This window comes from Pipistrellus hanaki (genome assembly GCF_964339955.1).
Source record: "Pipistrellus hanaki genome assembly, chromosome: 8".
Taxonomy (NCBI): domain Eukaryota; kingdom Metazoa; phylum Chordata; class Mammalia; order Chiroptera; family Vespertilionidae; genus Pipistrellus; species Pipistrellus hanaki.
Genome location: NC_140510.1, coordinates 38,214,097 through 38,233,362, shown reverse-complemented (window position 1 = coordinate 38,233,362; position 19,266 = coordinate 38,214,097). Strand labels below are relative to the sequence as shown.

Genomic DNA, 19,266 nt, shown 5'->3' with positions numbered 1-19,266 from the left:
CTAATGCTTTTAAGACATTTCTTAACCTATGTACATGTTGCTATTCTTCAAGTTTCCATTTCAGGGGCTATTTATAAATTCCTAAAAGATTATTTTCTGACATTTTTACTGTGTTGCTGGTACAGTCATGGTGTCCTAAGAAAGAATAATTAGGACCCTTGATGGCTTTCTTTATTCTATTTGCCCAACTAGTCTTCTACTTTTCACCTTTCCTAGTTAGTCAAGTCTGTCCCTTTACAGCTCTACCCTGCCCCTAGTTTTCCCTCCGTTGTTCTCTACACATATTTTGCTATGTCAGTATGAAATGAGGTCACCTAAATCTTGACAGCTTTCAAAGTGAGGGTACATAACCCCATTATGTCTTTACTCCTGGGACTTTTTCTTTTCTTTCATTTGAAATACGGGAACTCTCATGGTCATAAACAGCCATCATTTACGCAGAGTTCATCAGACACTATCTTAAATGGTGCGACAAGAATGCATGGCTTGGAAGACTAATAAAGAATGTTAAGCTACTAAAATAATACCTCTGAAGTTAGTAAGATTGACCGGAATCGAACCCGGGACCCTTCAGTCCCCAAGCCGATGCTCTACCCATTGAGCCAAACCGGTCTCGGCAAGTTTGACATCTTAAATCTAAATCCTAAATTCCCAGAAATTCATATACCTTATAAAGCCATTAGATATTAGGTTACAGAACAACAATGTAGAAAAACTGGCCTTAATTATGCAGTCATATGCCACTTAAATAGCCTCAGTTCATCTTCCCCCTCTTTAAATAAAAGTATGTACAGAAGTCTCAGTAGACCTCCAAAAGTCTGAACCTCTTTCTGTAACCTGAATGGTAACCAGCTTCCTTCCTTAAACCAGATTCAGGCACAGGTACTCAAACACTGAATCCCGTTCCAGCTGGTTGAGCTCTTCCAAAATGAGGCCTCTCCTGACTAAACTGTTCCATATTTGGGGATGTTTTATTCATAATCAAAACGAGAGTGAGCCCTAACTGGTTTACCTCAGTGGACAGAGCATCAGCCATGCGGACTCAAGGGTCCCAGGTTCAATTCTGGTTAAGGGCATGTACCTTGGCACATACCCAGTACGGAGTGTGTAGGAGGCAGCTGATTGATGTTTCTTTCTTATTGATGTTTTTAACTCTCTATCCCTCTCCCTTCCTCTCTGTAAAAAAATCAATAAAATGTATTTTTTTTTAAAGCCACAGAGTGATGTACTCTAATGTAAAGGCCAAAGGTTCATAGAGGAAACATTCTATAAACCCAGATGCCAGAGCACCTGTACCTTACGTCATCTTAATCTGGCCGAGGCATTCAATGTTTGGAAGAGGAGGCATACTACAGCATCTGAAACAGAGCATTACACGATCAGCCCCAGTCATTTGAAGGATGGGGCCCAGAGAGATATGTTTTGCTATGAAAATAGGATCAGAATAAAAGGCTGTCTTCGTATAGAAATTACATTTGATGGAGGAAAAAGGGAAGAAAACAAAGTCCCTGGGCGAATTTGCTAGGAACCTAATGTGCTAACGTCAACTATTTTTTTCGCATATCTTTGCTTGTGAATAGTCTTATATCCATAAAATATAGGTATATTATAAACAATTATAATTCAGTTAATACTATCCCTAAATTGTTGTTTTTATGCATAGTTCAAAGAGAAACAAGTTCAGATAATCATGTTAAATTTGTGCTTTTGATTTGGATTCAGCCTCAGCACCATATGCTTCTACCAACGATTCCTCAGACTCTATATATGGGAAGTACACTGTGCCTAAGATTAAAACATACAGTACATTAAGTACAGCAGGGGCTATCCTAATGATGCCACTTACATGTACATGAAGGCCTACTTATTTAAGCATTAACCAAGCTTGAAAACTAATTTTTTTTTTTTCCTTTTAGTTTGACCACACTCGTATACAGGATCCTCAGTAGCCCAATGTCAAATGCAATCTTAGAGAAAAGCTTAATACTTGATCACTTTTTATCAAAGATTTATATAGTGGTATTTAAAGAAGAGGAACATGCCTAAAAGAAAACATAAAAGTTTTAGAGGAAAGAACAGAATAAATGTTTAAGTTTTTTTTTTATTGATTTCAGAGAAAAAGGGAGAGGAAGAGAGACATAGAAACATCAATGATGAGAGACAATCATTGATCGGCTGTCTCCTGCACACCCACTACTGGGGATGACCCGGGCATGTAGCCTTGACTGGAATTGAACCTGGGACCCTTCAGTTTGCAGGCCAATGCTCTATTCAAGGAGCAAAACCAGCTAAGGCAAAAAAAAAGAATAATTTTAAGGAACTTTTCCCCCTTCTCCACAAGCAAGATAAAACAACAGATTTGTGGATTCATTTCTAGAAAAAACCTCAGAGTAAATTACATTTACTCCTTGTTTTTTACTTCACCAAAAAAAATAAAAAAATGTTTTAAGAAAAATGCAAAAATGCTGTTACACTTTTTACCTGGTTGGGATCGGGACTTCAGCCAGTCCTTGAAGCAATACAGCTGGAGACAGCCTGACAAATGCAACCACAGTTCGATCCAGAAACTCCAGCTCCCCAACTAGGATGTTTGAGGCCTCAGCCCCTGGAGGGATCTTTTTCATAAAATGTAGATCAACCTGCAAGCATCACAGAGCAAATTAAGATGAACCAAAATGGGGGAAATTCCCTAAATTACATGCTAGCACAGTGCCTCACATATTGTAATTCATCAATAAATACTGTAACATTTGAATAAATATAGCTTATATATGTATATGGTTTAAACACATTTTTAAATAGTTAAAGGTCTTTTTTCCCTTCAAAAATAACTTTTTTCTTTACTTGTGTATTTATCTAACTTTCATCAATAAGCTGAATATTCTAGGTTCTCTATTTAATATCTTAAAGAGAAACTTCTTCAGTATCAACAATCTTGAAATATTGAGGGAGAAAGGAGCATGTGTTCAATTAAATTAATATGCTTGAGTCATGATTTAATTCAGATTTTCCAATAGACTTAAATATTTTTAGGTTGCATCATCTAAATTTTATGCATAATACATTTTAATTAATACTCAAAATATGCCTATTTCAAAAGAAATAGAAACATGTTTCTCCTTACAGTGCTAATTATGACTTTAGTATTCACCTTTATTCTATATCCTTCTCATTCTATACTTAGCCTGATCATTCCTCAATTTTAATTTCTCATCAGAGAATTTAGATATAGCAGAGATTAAAAAAAATACAAGAATATAAATTTTAACATTTGGGGTGGCTGAAGAGCCATAGTTGAACTTCTGATATGAGATGTCTATGATTGAAATGAATGCACACAACACAAAAGTGATCATTAACAAGAAGAAATGCTTAAAGGGTGAAGTCTGAAAAATGACTGTAAACTGTCCTTAAGAGTAAATGTTCATTCTTATGCGCATGGCCTCAACGCAAACCAAACAGCGATTTTAAAGTCAATTTTGCAAGGCCTATTTCTTGGTTCTAATTCATTTGAGTTGCTTTTTATGGAAATCACTTTATAGGGAGAATAAGATTTTTGTCTGCTCTAGTAATTGGTTTTATGCTCTATGTCAATTAAGTGGAGGCCAAAGATCAAAGTGGGAATAGCTGAGAGAGAGAAAAGAGTTCTGGCAAATATAAGTGAGGCAGAGATTTTTTTTAAGGGGCCAGGCAGTTCTTTTGCAAGGTTAATGGTATGAGAATAGCTTTTCCAAGAAGTTTAAAATGGAAAAATATTAGAATTTTTAGAAGTACCTTAGAATTCCCATAGCCAGATTTTAGGGACTACATTACATATGTTGCTTTCTTAAATCAAGAACTCAGCATAGCTATTTAGAAAGTTTATAACTACTTAATTTATCGATAAAATAAAGATGACACAAAAAATAAAACTCATTATATGGAGTATATACTTTATCCTAAGGATTAAATATAAAAATAATCTGTATAGTTTAATTATATAAAAGGAAATATATAGTCCTTACACATAATTTTATTTTTGAATTACATAATACTTAATATATTATTAGTTGATACCTGTAATTTAGAAAAAGCATTAAATATACAGACTTTTATTTCAGGACTAACAAATTTATCTATTGATTTCAAGCATAGTAAGTTATAGTTAAATAATATATATATATCCGGAGTAGCCATTATATTATACTCATTACATTATATTATTCTTTATTTCAATGTTTGTATTGATTTTAGAAAGAGAGGAAGGGAGAGAGATAAACATCAATGTGACAGAGAAACACCCATCAGTTCCCTCCCACACACACCCCAGCCTGGGATGAAACCGATAATTTGGGTATGAGCCATACCGGCCTGGGCCATTATTTATTCTTTTTTTAATTTTATTTTTAAAAATTTCTTTTAATCTTTATTGTTGAAAGTATTTCATGGTCCCCATCTTTTCCCTATTGACCCCTTATAACTCCATCCCCACTCCCCATTATATTATTCTGGAAGTAGTTATATATTTGAGAGGGTATTAGCTTTATATTCTCTATTGATTTTATTATATTGCAATTATATATTATATTATTCTTGGGGGCATCCCTATGTTTTTGTATTTGTGTTAATATATAATTCATTAAAAAACCTTATTTGGCAATATAATTAACTACCTTTTAATATAACAAAAGGTCACAATTAAGGACCACAATTTAACCTGTAATAAAATTACAACTGCCTAAAAGACCTCTGAGTAAGGAACTAGATTGAATACATCTCTAGGACAATCCTCAAGTTGACTAAAAACACTTGGAATGAACATTTAAAAATCCTGGATTTTCAGTTCTTCTGAATTGGACCTTGAAGGATTTCTTCTCTTATGAATTAGGATTTATACCCTGTTTTTAGTTTCCCCAGACCTTTTTGCTAAGAAGAGAAAGATGCTTCATTCTGGGCATTTGGCACATAAGCAGTAGGTGTGAAGCAGTTATATTTCTAGGGAACAAGTGTAGACAGATCATGGCGGAACTGGAAGTGTGGTCAAGCTAAACACTGATATGTGAAGGAAATACAGATGGGACTTTAGGGGAAAGTTTAAGTCTTAAGCCCATTACATGAAGTACAATAAAAGTGATAGGGATTCTCTGGCGGAGAATGGCACTGTGACATTAACCAACCAGAGATCTTGAGCAGCTCTCTTAATCTCTCTGAGATATAGCTTTCTCACCTTCTAAATGAGGAGATTTCTGAGTTTTCCTAGAGTTCAAGGATTTAATCATTTAACTCTTTATACCAGTGGTTCTCAACCTTCTTAATGTTGCAACCCTTTAATACAGTTCCTCATGTTGTGGTGACCCCCAACCATAAAACTATTTTCGTTGCTACTTCATAACTGTAATTTTGCTACTGTTCTGAAGTAGCAATGGAAATAATTTTATGAACTGTATTAAAGGGTCATGGCATTAGAAAGGTTGAGAACCACTGCTTTATACTATGTTTTACATACTAAAGATAGATGCAGAAGAAAGTTCTTTCTCCAGAAAATAATGTGAATGTTTCTTTGAGTCATATATATATATATATATATATATATATATATATATATATATATAAAAGCCTAAGTGACCAGCCAAACATTCAACCATCTGACTGGTAGCCAAGATGCACACTGACCACCAGGGGGCAGGCACTCAACGCAGGAGCTGCCGAGCTTTGGTGACTTGGCAGCTGCAGTTCTCAGGTATCGCACCCAGAACCAGAGAGATGGGAGTCCGATTCTGGGGTGTGTCACCCGAGAACTACCCTCTCACAATCCGGGACTCTTTGGGGGATGTTGGAAAGCTAGTTTTGGCCGGATCCCCGGAGACCAGGCCGAGGGACCCCACCAATACACAAACCCATGCACCAGGCCTCTAGTTTGAAATAAAAGAAATGCCACCAACATTTGGGAAATACTAAAATATCCACCCTCTACATGTCAATTTAAGAAATGGTGACATAGAGTGTTTTGACACATCTGCTTTTTAAAATATTATAGGAAGCGACAACCTGACAACTTAGATTATATTCAAAAAAATTCCTTAAATTAGGAAGTTTGATGGGGCTGGCCATTGGAAGGGTTAAAAAATGTAGATTGAATATAGATAGGATCAAGTCACATGACATGAATAAAGACTTTTTTTACCCTTAACATCTCAAAATTTGACTGGGGTTTTGAATCTACATATTAAAATTGAAAATATTTAAGTGGACAATGCCTGCTACATTCCCAGCACACTCTGCCAAGCTCTCTATTATTTTATTTTTACATTATTATTATTATTATAGAGGCCCAGTGCACAAAATTCATGGACAGGGGTGGGAGGGAAGAAGCTGTCCATCAGCCCAGCCTGCACCCTCTCCAATCTGGGATCCCTTGAGGGATGTCTAAAAGGGGCAGTCAGACATTCCTCTCACAATCCAGGAATGCTGGCTTCCAACCACTTGCCTGCCTTCCTGATTGTCCCTAGCCGCTTCTGCCTGCCAGCCTAATCACCCCCTAATCACTCCCCTGCCAGGCTGACTGGTGCCTACCTGCTCCCTTGCCAGCCTGATTACCCCTAACTGCCCTTCCCTGCTGGTCTGGGTTCCCCCCAAATACCCTTCCCTAAAGGCCTGGGTCCTCCCTGCTCACCTGACCACCCCCAACTGCCCTCCCCTGCAGGCCATCTTGTGCCCTCCCTGCTCACCTGACCACCCCCAACTGCCCTCCCCTGCAGGCCATCTTGTGGCAGCCATCTTGTGTGTTGGAGTGGTTATCAATTTGCATATTACTCTTTTATTAGAAAGGATTATTGTTCTTATTTTACAAACGAGAAAGCTGAAGTTCAGAGAATTCCTTCAAGATCAGATAGTTTATAAACAGTAGAGTTAGGATTCCAGATCTCACGCTTTTTGTAAAAAGCCATGTTCTTTCCAAGGTGTCATGCTGGGGATGAGAGACTGAGGAATACAGAAGGTTAGTACTGAGTAGAGCGCCCTAGCAATTTAATTTGCCTATTAAAAGATGAAATGAACAAATGATTGAAAAAGCAATACGACGAAAGGATTAAAGGAAAGAAAATGTGTTTTTCACTCTCCTGTAGTTGCAACTGTTTGGGGAGACCTGAGGATAAATCTAGTCTCCGCTTGACAAAATTCATTTTCTTTTAAATGAGAAGCATTTTTAAGGCTTCCAAAGATAGGTCAGACAGCTAAAAGTAAAATGGTTTGGAGATATAAAATTCAGTTTGAAAGGATTATGTAATTTAAAAAAAAGCTAAAAGGTAATTTAGTTGAAAGGATAAAAATTGATTATTATTATTCTTTTTTAGAATGTTAAATATACCCATGTTGTACTGTAAATGCCTGCATAAATAAGTAAGATATTTCTTATGTCGGTGCATTTACTTATTTATTTATTCCTCACCCAAATATGTTTTATTAATTTTTTGAGGGGGAGACATTGATTGGTTGCCTCCCACATGTGCCCTGACTGTAATTGAACCCACAACCTTTTGGCATACAGGATGACACTCCAATAAACTGAGCCACCCGTTCAGGGCTGTCACTGCTTTTAAGATAATGTTTTCAATGAAGAATATCAGCAGTTAAATGTATGGCAGTTTGCAACAATTTCATTCCAATTTGCAGATGAATGAAGATGTAATGCTTTGGATAGATAGCTTTTGGAAAGGCAAATGGATTACATTTGAGCTGGCTTAATGTTTGAATCGCATGCCTGCATACAGTGAAATGAGCTTTGAACCATCATGGAAACATAGCCCGAGTGTGCCCTCACCTCTCTCTCTTGCTGGTGCGGAGGTCCTTTTTCATGCCTGTGTTTCATCCCACAGGGACTAGTGTGCCCCTTTTGTTGGCCTCCCAGTCCCTGCACGCATAATTAACAGACTTAACCGGGTACACCGCGCTGCCACGGAGACTGCCAGGCACCAGAGGGCTAGCATGCACACGACTAGACCCAGACCGCTGAGGCATTAGCAGAGGGATTCTGAAACAGCAACGGGGAGCTGACTGCTATTACTTTTTTTCAGGACTTGACTGGTGCCTCTCATCCCCATCTCCTCCCACTGTTATAATCCTTGTCAGTGTTACAGACTTTAGGGGTGGAAAACCACCACACAGACTCACACTCTGAGTTACTGCTGTTTCAGCCACTCAGATAAAGAGAATGGTTGACCCTCTCTTTATTTTTGGCCAGTATTGCGACTCCTCATTGCTGTTTAAGTGCTGGTTTGCCATAGCCAACAATAGCACATGCACAATGTCAGGAATTCGCTGACTAAAATCACATTATTTTCTCAGACTCATTATCTTCTTAGAATAATCTCAGTAAGTGATAATTTAAGATTGCACTTGAATTGGCCCCAGTTAGATGTATCCCTCAACAGTCCATCTTTATTATGTTTTCATTGGAAACCTTGCTCAGTTCCACCATAGTCTAGTGTTTTCTTACACTAATGCCTTTCTCTGAATCACTACAATGAAATTTTATATGATTTGTGTTTCCTTAAGTAAAGGAAAATATAACTTTGAGAAAACAGCAAACATTTAAATAATAAACTTCCATAAACTTCTCTGTGAAGTCCAGCTATTCTTTTTACTGGAAGAGATACATTATACCAAGTGGCTCAAACCTAAACTCTATGCCTAAAATGTACACATTTACGTAAGTAAAATGCTGCATATGAACTTAAACGCCATCGCCATAACAACATCCAGCTCTGGCTAAGTAACAAAAAAAAAAAATGTGCATGCAAAAACTTGTGTAGTAATTTCAGTAACAATTCAGCAGCTTACTTAAATGAAAAGGAGAAAAGCTTACCTTGCTAAAGTCAACTGTGCTGTTTTCTCTGCTCACGTCATTTTTATTTTCAACACAGGCTGGAGCAGACTGTGGAGAGACACCCTGACCTGCTAAAAGAGATCGTTATTATAGAACACAAACAATTACTTACACAATTCCAGACACACTGAGTGAAATATGAATTAAACTAGACTAACATAGTTCCTTAATGAGTTTATGAGGTAAGCATGAAGGTTTAATATAAATAGAACTCTTTTAATATCCTTATTTATCAGTTACAGAAAGAAATGGGAGAATTCAGTCAAGAAAATGTAAACCAATTCCCAGGTTAAAACTCTATAACTAAATAGTTATTCCTTATGAAGGAAGATCACCTATGAAAATATTAAAAAGTAATCATGGTTTTGAAACATCATTGATTTTTACATTTTATCCAAAACTGATTATATATACATATATATTTTTTTAAATAACAAGGTAGACATCTATTATGATTTAAGCTCAGACTAAAGAATTTAAAATGTATAATTTTTAAAAAGGGTGAATATTTCTCTGAAAAGCACACGGCATATATATAGCTTCCATTGCATCTGAAAGAACAAACTGAGAAAAAATTCTTTTGACAACTTTCAGAGATTTCTATATGAGAGTGTTCATTCATACAGTACAAACACTGTGATTATGATTTTATGCTTGTCACTATTCGATTGCATAAGCATACTGATATTGGTCTGCAGAGAAAAGATCAATAGATTTGAATTATATCAATTTTCCATTAACATTAACCAGGAACTTAATTATTTTGTCATCCTTCCCAAATTATAGTGAAGATTATGACATTAGTTAAGTGGACAGCAGATCTGGGAACATGACAATGGTTAGCAAATGGTAATTAAATTCCATTATCCACTAATTATGAAACATTTTTAAATTTAAATTTATCTGTAAGCTCTTCACGTTTAGCAATTCAATGATAAAAATTAAAGAGGTCTGCATGATTTCACACGTATCTCTCTTCTTCCTAACGTTTCTCCATACTTATTTGTTATTTTTATTGTGAAATGAGTGATGCCAACCCAGCTTTAAAGCCTTAACCATATTTATAATAACGTACTCCAAACTACTTGCTCCTATTCTCATTAGTCTTATGCATAGGGAATACACTCTCTTGTGTCTGCCTAGTTCTTCTCTCTACCTACCTAAAGCCCAACTTATTCAAATTCACCTGCAGTTTCATCTCCTTTTACTGTAGTCTGTACTTATCTGAATGCCTCTAAACTACTAGGACATATACAAATAAAACCTTTTCTATAAATTCTCTCCCAAAATCCCACTTACTCTTCACTACCCAGAAAATGCCAGGTGTGATTTAAGACACTTATAACTTACTTGCAAATATTACTTGAATTTTGTCCTGTGCACTGTTAAGCCTCTCAACTGAGCCATTTACTAATAGATACAATTTTTAATGGGTTCAAGATTCTTCTAGAACTGAAATAGTTTTTTGCTTTCACTAAACAAAGTAAAATAATACATTTGGTGAAGATTTTAATACGATATTTTAAAGCAAATGTTCCTCAAACCATGCACACAAATTCTGATTTTAGCATATTCCAAGACACATATATAATTTTGGAGAAATAATAGTCTTAAGCAGCATTGATTGTTTTCATTCTCCCATTTCTAACTGTAATGTGCAGCTATGACTGTGAACTATTCATTAGCAGCCATTGAATTTATCATTCTCAAAATAATAACTAATTTAAAAAAAACCTTTTACATAATGCATTTGTGCTACTAACAGATGTCTTCAATCACCAGTTTCACAACATTTCTCCATATTTTCATGAGATAGAACGTTAGATATATTTAAACCTAAATTTACTGAATGTTCTGTAAAATTGAGTGGTGAAATTCAAGGCTTAAAAAATTAAACAAACATATATCTGCTTTCTTTTAATAATTTATTTGATGATGTATAAAATACATGGAAGAACAATCATTTAATTCAATCAGCAAGAAACACAAAAAAAAAAGTTAATTAAGTGTAATCGGCTTTGAAGAAATTTAATTGTATATAAAATATGCTATAAATTAAAATTTAATAGCCTATGTTTTCATATATATATGTTAGAAATAGAACATTTACTTGTTTTTTATCTTGTAAATATTAATATATTTTGATATTTATTTTTCTATGATATTTTTGTTATTATATGATGAAAATTCCACAAAATATTACTTCATAAAGCTGATAATCAGGAAGCTATTTGAAAACTATTTCTTATAAATATTTTAAGGATATTGATAATGACCTAGTGTAGAGTATTTAACTAGTAGGAGACATATTATATGTTAGTAATTTCCTTGCTAGTTCTGGATTCTAGATATGTACATAGGATGTACGCTAACACACACACAAAAAAAAAGCTTAAAAACTGCCCAGTCAGCATGGTTCAGTGATTGACTGTTGACCTATGAATCAGGTCACAGTTTGATTCCCGGTCAGGGCACATGCCCAGGTTGTGGGCTCGATCCATGCAGGAGGCAGCCAATCAATGATTCTCTCTCATTATTGATATTTTTATTTCCCTCTCCCTTCCTCTCTGAAGTCAATAAAAATACATTTAAAAAATAATAATAAAAGCTTAAAAACTACCAGTCTAGCAATTTAAACTATAAATTTGGTATCTCTTATATTTCAGTAGTAATAGTTAACAGTAGTAAATATTAGTAGTTAAATGTGTTTAATAACAATGTCATATTCCAAATATCTTGCAAAGTTTAAAGAGTCCTACAAAAATTATTTATCAATATGTACATTAATGTGTTAACATAAAACAATACACATTAAATTTATATATCTTCAAAGCAGTATCTGAAAACTTAGCAGGATAGAGAAAAATATATGGGTAATATTATTTTAAAATTAAACAAGTTTGGTTTGGGTTATTTTGAAAAAATAGAAGCCTTTAAAAAAAACTTAAAATTTTATTTGCTCTCTATTAAACTAAAATGCACACATGAATTATAATCTATTGAACTATTGGAAATTTCATAAATTAATTTCTATAATTTTGTTATCAATTATAATCTTTATTTGTCTAAGCACTAATTTATTTTGTTTACTTCAATAGTCACTGCCTTTCAAAAGAAGGTGATGGGCTTGAATTTCAAAATGACTTTCATTAACTCAAATATTACATAAGAAGAAACAGTAAATTTAGGTTTTAAAAGAGCATCCCTTGTTTTCTCACTAATGTCTAAAACAATAGTAGTTCATATAATGACAATTTTCAGGTACAGAATTTTCTTCCAAAGGAAGTGAATATATTTCCTAAAAGAATAACAAAGAATGTCCTGGGCTATTTTTCCCGCTAAGACAAAATAGTATAAAGTTGGGATTTAGCATATATATATACTATATATCTTTATGAATGCTACTTTTTATAATTGGTCTAATTACTATGCCACAATACTTGTGAACATACACATTTTTTGCCTGCTTCTTTACATAACCATCACTTCACCCCATGATCACTATTCATATTAATATATCCTATAAATAAATGTCATTGCAATGTTTAATCACATCTGTTATGAGACATGAAGTTGACTATCCAAAGCAATTTAGAAAAAGACACTTATTAAGTCAGTAACTTCATTACATTCAGGGTAAATTATTCTAAAACTGATGAAAAAATGAATACCATTATTACTAACTGGGAAGAGTACATGGCTATTTAAGTGTAAACATTTGAGAAACTTAACATTATCCTATATGTTTACCATATGTGTTTATTTTTCCAAACCTTTAAACTCAAAGAGTTTACATTTTAATGTTATATATTTTGATATATGTAATACACTTTATCAATAAAATGTGTAATTATCTAGTATTCATATTAGTAACTGCTTGAACAAATTTTCTTTTGAATCATGAATTCATTTTGTCCTCTGGACCTCTATGTAGGGATCGTCTATGAGTTGGGTAAAGTTATTATAGATAAGAAGTTTTCTAGGGAAAATCATTAAAGATGTGGGATAAGCACAGGAGAAAACTGAGAATAATTCAGGTGATTACTAACTAGAATATGGAAGCTCTGCCTTTCTACTTGCTAATCCATAAATTTCCCACTAGGTCCATTGTGTAACTGGCATGGCCATTTCTCTTATTATAAATTTGTAGGGGAGTAACATGAGATTATGTCAAAAGTACTAATTTAAGTAACATCGGTATCATTAAAACATGTTATTGAAACACAACAGTAAAATATGTTGTCAAAAAACCTTTAAGTATTTAGTCCTTACCTATAATTTTCTTTGTCTTCAAATAAATTATATATATATAAGTATTGTAAAACAGCACCATAATTCCTATTTGGCCAAATTCAAATCAATAGGAGAATGTATCACTTAAGAATATAATTATTTCCTACTGCTCAATGTACTGAAAATCATGTGTAATAGAAGGAAACTGTGATTAAGACATGGAGGTACATTACTTTAACCTAGAGACCAAGCTGGTTTACACTACCTCAGAAACCTTCAACGCATTTAGAGTACCCAAAGGGTAGGAGATGAGGGAGGTACAGAGATGAGATGAGCCTGTTAGAGACAGACACAAGACAGAGCAAAATAAAGAAATATAAAGATGAATGACAAAGTTACAAACATGTGTAACAATACATTAATTTATGGAAATAGGAAACATGAAAGAAAGGCTAAATATTTAGAAAATGTTGATTAAGTGAACTGCACTTCAAAAACATAAAAAGTATGCACTTAATTAAACCTGGAAAAAAATTATTATGCCTGAAAATAATGTAATATAAGAAATAACAAATTTAAAAGCATCATACTAGAAATAGTTTTGCAGTTAAAAACTAGTTCTGACATTCCAAAACTCAGTAGCAATAATATAGCCTCTGAACAGCCATCAATTGTGTCTACAATATTATCTTGACATTTGGAGCTTTATTATAAAATGTTTAATTCTGTCTTCAAAATGAAACTTTTACTATATTGTTTTTTCCAAGTAATTCTAAGAATTATAATGCTAGCTTTATTTCTTCAAAGGTAGAACACTGTGAAGGATAATTTCTAACTTTTGGTATCTTATGTATGAGACCACAGTATTTAAAAATAAGAAAGCATATAAATATCTAAATACACATAAAAACATAGTACCTTTGAAAATAAAAAGTCCAACATTTTTTAAAAGTAATGCTTACAAAGCAATAAAACTGATTGCCAAAGGCTATAAATAAAAATCATTTACAATACATGTGCACAGACCGGAAGAGTCAACATATATCCCATCCTTCCAAAAATGTTCTCCAGAAAAACTATGTGTGTGTTTTTTTAAGTAAGTCAGAGACATTCTGCTCTGTAATTCCTTTGAGATTTTAAATAAAAGGTAAAACTGGAGCCCAGCCAGTGTTGCTCAGTGGTTGAGCCCTCCACCATGAGCCAGCAGGTCACGGTTCTATTCCTGGTCAGGGCACATGCCCAGGCTGTGAGCTCAAAATCCTTAGTAAGGGGTGTGCAAGAGGCAACTGATCAATGACTCTCATTATTTATGTTTCTTTCCATCTTTCCCTCTCCTTTCTTCTCTGAAATCAATTTTAAAAAGTTTTTTTAAGGTACAACTGGAAAGTATTCAGAATAGGAAGGAAAAAAATATATGAAGGAAAAAAATTGGAGTTAGTATTATTAGTACAATAAAAGACACATTGGAATGAAAAATTCTATACCTGAGGAAACTAACAGTCCTAAATTACTTTTAATATAAACTTTATTTCTATGGTAATATTATTTTATAATAGATTTATAATCCAAATGTCTCAAAATATAATTGAATGCATAACCTAAATCATAAATATAAATACTGATTTTTTTCTAGATCATTTAATACAAAAGTCTTATTTTTATTTTTAGAAAGTCCTTCTAATTTCAAAGAATAATCACATATTCATTTTTAGTATTTTCTTCTTATATCCTTTTCAGGGTTGTAATGTTAAAGAATATATTATTTTTTAATTATTTTTTGCTGTTGTTTTGCCAAATGTAACTGTCATTTTTTATTGAAACATCAGAATCAGACATTTAATGCTCACAGTTTTGATGCTTAATGAAAAGTGAAAGTTAAACACAGCATGGTGGCATTAAAAATGCATAGTGAATCCATAGCATCCTGCATGTTAGCCCTTAAGAGAATGTGCAGAACACCAAGAAAATTATTATACAAAAAAATCAAAACTAGTGTAATATCTGGAGGTGAGATTGAATACATTACCACAAATCACTAAAAATATTATGAACAAAATATTTTGGGCTTGGGAGGAGAGGACCAAGGAAATCACTATCTTTGAAATACGTAAAATCTATAGTAGGAAAGATCCATATTTGAAATTCAGATAAACTTCTCTGAATGGTTAGCCCTTGGGAATACAACCAAGGAAGCATGCTAAAGGGTCAAGTCAATTCAGAAAGTAGAAACCTTACTCTATTAGGGGTGTCGAACTCAATCAGAGAAGGGGCCAAAATCTAAAATCCAGCCTAAATCACTGGCCGAATGGTTTACTGAACAGTCATAAACTGACAATGTCATAAACTGACAGTGGAGTGCAGTGATGACAGCGCGGTGCGGGCCACATTGCAAGGCCTGGCGGGCTGGATTTGGCCCGCGGGCCTTGTGTTTGACACATGTGCATTGTTCCTTCAGACTTCTTTACATAAGCATCAGTTCATTTGGGGAGAGGGGGTTTCAATTGTTTTGCCTCCAAAACAAAAGCATATTAAAGAAGAGAGCCTGTACTTAGGAAGAAAAATGTTTCTGTTTTCAAGTTGCTAGAAAATCCTCTCTGATCCTTAGTCTATAATCTTAAATGAAAAGTTCATCTTTTTATATCTTTATCTACTGAAGATATATTTTTAAATAATAAAAATATTGTTATTCCCTTTTGTACATTTTGAAATCTTTTTGCATATCTCTATGCTACTGCACACACACACACACAAATCTCTATTGCATATTTTGAAACAGAATCCCAAATCTGTGTTTATGGCTATGAATTTCGATGTTTGTTTATCTAAAGTTTGTCAGTTTTTAGAGTTCATAAGCAGATTGAGAACCTTAGTAATAAAGGTCTTTCACGCTGTTTTTACTTCTGGATAAATTTATTTCTAAATTGGTGAAGTCTATACATATTTTCAGAATTCTCAATACACATAATTATGCAAAGTGTGTGAGGAAGCAAAACAGAGTCATAAGGAGGTGTTATAGGCCTAGGCTTAGAACACCACTTCTGACAGCACAGTCTACAATACTTAATTGGATGTATGAATCTTACTAGAAATGTTTCCAAATTTTTATTATCATAACGTATGCCTCCAATGGGTCTGTATATGTTCAGATAAAGGCTGACTGCACATATGGTGACAGAATCGCTTTAGAATACTCACATTCTAGTTTTCAGAAAAACTAAGTAGTTGTCTGAACAAGACAAAAAACAGGCTCTCATAAAATGTAGTATTTCTATGTATCTATATGTGGATTTGTGATTCAAGGCTCTAATTATCCCTCTTTCTATGTTTAACAAATGTTTAAAGAAAAAACAAACAGTGTGTCCAGGTTTACATGATATTACAATAAACGGTTCATCCAATAAATTCAGCAACCTTCCTTCCAAGAACTTAATGCAATAAAATTATTTTATAGCAAACATATCCCCAGTGAAATTTGATATATAAATTATGACTAGTTAATGGCCCAAGGTCCTTGCACCTTTGAATAAATGCATTTTCTTCTTATAGGCATATATTTTATACTCTGCTTTCCAGTTAAAGTAATGAAGTGAAGGCAGACTTTTTTTTTTTTTATGTGCTTGCAGTCCCAAAAATTAATTCATGGGAATATTTAATACTGTCTTTGGAATTATGTGGACATAAGCCCATAGCCAATATTAGTAAAATATCCAAGTCTGTTTTCTTAATAACATCATGCCAAATAAATACTAATATTGCAACAATAGTAAAAGTGCTACACTTATATTGTCTTAAAATAAAAAAGCTTCATTATGTCACTTTTATGTATAACATATTTTAAGTAAATTACGATTTAGAATATGGATATATTTCAAACATATGAGGTGACTTGAAGCAGTTATAAATTCTAAAGGTGTTCAGTGAAATTCACAAATACAAATTTGTATAGACCATAAAATGCTCATAACACTTTTACTAAACTCAATATATACACAACTACAGACACATCTACATAAAAAGACTTATATTCAGTCATTGAAGGGTCTTTAGAAAGTCAAATGAATATTTCCAAAATAATTTTGCCAATAAGAACTGGTTCTATGTTCTAAGACAATAGTACCATATTTATTGATTTATCATTTATTCTACTTCTCTGTGTAGTATATTTGATTCAATAGCATGAAAACTGGTAAAATTCCCATATAAAAAAATGTCTGAGGAAAATTCATTGTCATGGCATTTGTATTTAAGGCATCTCTGAAGCCTGAAAATAGAAGTGAAATTATATAAAATAATATATGCTGGCAATACACATACTTTAGTCCATTTGTGGAAATCAGACTCTTTCTAGGAAAGCATTTGCAATTATTTTTCATTAATATTTATCTTTTAAAGCTGGGAACTCTTATAGCTGATAGAAGTTTAACAAATTCAAAAGGCTGTGGGGAGTGCAGGAAGAGACTGGACAAAAATCATACACCTATGGATGAGGACAGTGGAGGGTAAGGGCATGGGGTGGGGTGGGAACTGGGTGGAGGGGAGCTATGGGTGGGAAAAAGAGGAACAACTATAACAAACTGAACAATAAAGATTTATTTTTTTAAAAGTTTAATAAATTCATATTATCCTCATGATAATTTTATTTTCCTTCCTAAGACTAATGGGAAGGCTAGATAACAACAAGATTCTTAAGCAACTTCCTTAATGTAAATGATGAAGGACCAAATGGATCAAAGGAGGATCAAAATACACAGAAAGGATAGAACAGTCTGAAGCACAAACCATAGGGAGTAAGTCATAACTGGTAGAAAACCATGGTTGGGGGCTCCTGTGTTTGTGTGTGAAGAAGGTAAGCATGGTAGCTCTGTGGATGCAGCATGAGCCCATGAACTAGAAATCAGGCTTAATATATGTGGAGCCACAAGCAACGCCCTAGCTGGTCTTTTCAAAAGCATTGTCTAATGGACTTGTTGACTACAAGCTATATGCAACCAGTATCTTTTCCCCCCACAAACACTAAATAAAGATCACATTCATTTTAACTGAAAGAACATAAGTTGAAGTATTGCATTTATTCTCAAGCTATGAGATAAAGTCTAGGACCTTATTTGGGATGCAATTGACACTCACTTTATTGTTTGTTGCATTGGAGCCTACCACTTCTTATTAGCTAAAAGTTTCCCTTGCATTACTTCATGAGCCCTTTGGGGAACCTAAATTCTTGGTTAAAATTTCTACAATCCAATGCTTGATAACAATACTACATAAGTATATTAAAAGAAACAATTTTATAACAACAATCTGAATTTTGATAGATGATTTTCAAATAAAAAATATCTTAGAGGATTTAGAAGTACTTGGATCGTTCAAACGCCTATGATAAACATAAAGAGAACAATAAAGGAAGATTTACCAGTTTTATCCATGGAATTTGGTTCTGATTGTTTCTTGCCAATATCAGCAAAGGAACGGACAATAGGGATTCTATTGGTGAGTTTTTTCTGATTCTGGTGGTGATGCTGTTTCATCAGTGCCTCATGGACCCTGTGGCGTACATCCTCGTTGAGCTGACCTGAGCTCACTTGTTGGTCAAGGACCATATCTGGAAAGGGAATGCGGGAAGATTAGCACAGCTCTCCTGTAGTGTGGCAGCAGGGGACCTGTGAGTCCAAATACCCAGCCTCTAGATAGTACTAGTCATCTTAAAATAGGAATACATCCTTTAAAAAACTCTAGGAAGTTTCTCTTTGTAGAAAAGTTGCACAAGAAAGACTTAGGAAATTTTGTATTATAAACATTCAACTTTAAATATGTAATGATCATATAGAGGATTATATCTCAAATAGACATATTTGAAATGGATTGAGAAAAAGGTGCTTCATACTTTTCAAACCTTCCTGGAAAATGTGTTTATGTAAAAAAGGCCTTCTATAACCACAAAACAAAGTATAAAAAGTGAGATTTCGGAAGTCTATAATTAAGAATAATAGCTACCATATGCAGTGTCCTAAATGTCTATAAAATAAGTAAGTAAATAAAGGCATTTTAAATTTGTTGGTAATACAAAGCTCACTTCAATAAACCTCAGTGTAATTAATCTGCTTTTAGATGATCAGGTATTAACTTTATTTGATTTTTTTAGATACTCCTTATATGAAACAAATGGAGCACAA

The 19,266-nt window shown here is 33.8% G+C and overlaps 1 protein-coding gene across 10 annotated transcripts in view; it reads right to left on the bottom strand.

Annotated features, from left to right (window-relative positions):
• SLC4A10 (solute carrier family 4 member 10) overlaps nt 1-19,266 on the bottom strand; it is a 215,688-nt gene that overhangs the window by 77,833 nt on the left and 118,589 nt on the right. For 4 of the 10 annotated variants that reach the window (XM_084891509.1, XM_084891507.1, XM_084891511.1 and 1 more), the window contains exons 6-9: nt 18,507-18,695; nt 8,843-8,934; nt 7,799-7,888; nt 2,482-2,639 (exon numbers count right to left, since the gene is read on the bottom strand). In XM_084891509.1, the coding sequence (XP_084747635.1) occupies nt 2,482-2,639; nt 7,799-7,888; nt 8,843-8,934; nt 18,507-18,695 (529 nt within the window). The remainder of the gene's footprint in view (nt 1-2,481; nt 2,640-7,798; nt 7,889-8,842; nt 8,935-18,506; nt 18,696-19,266) is intronic. The other 6 variants (XM_084891510.1, XM_084891508.1, XM_084891514.1 and 3 more) reach the window with 3 other exon arrangements.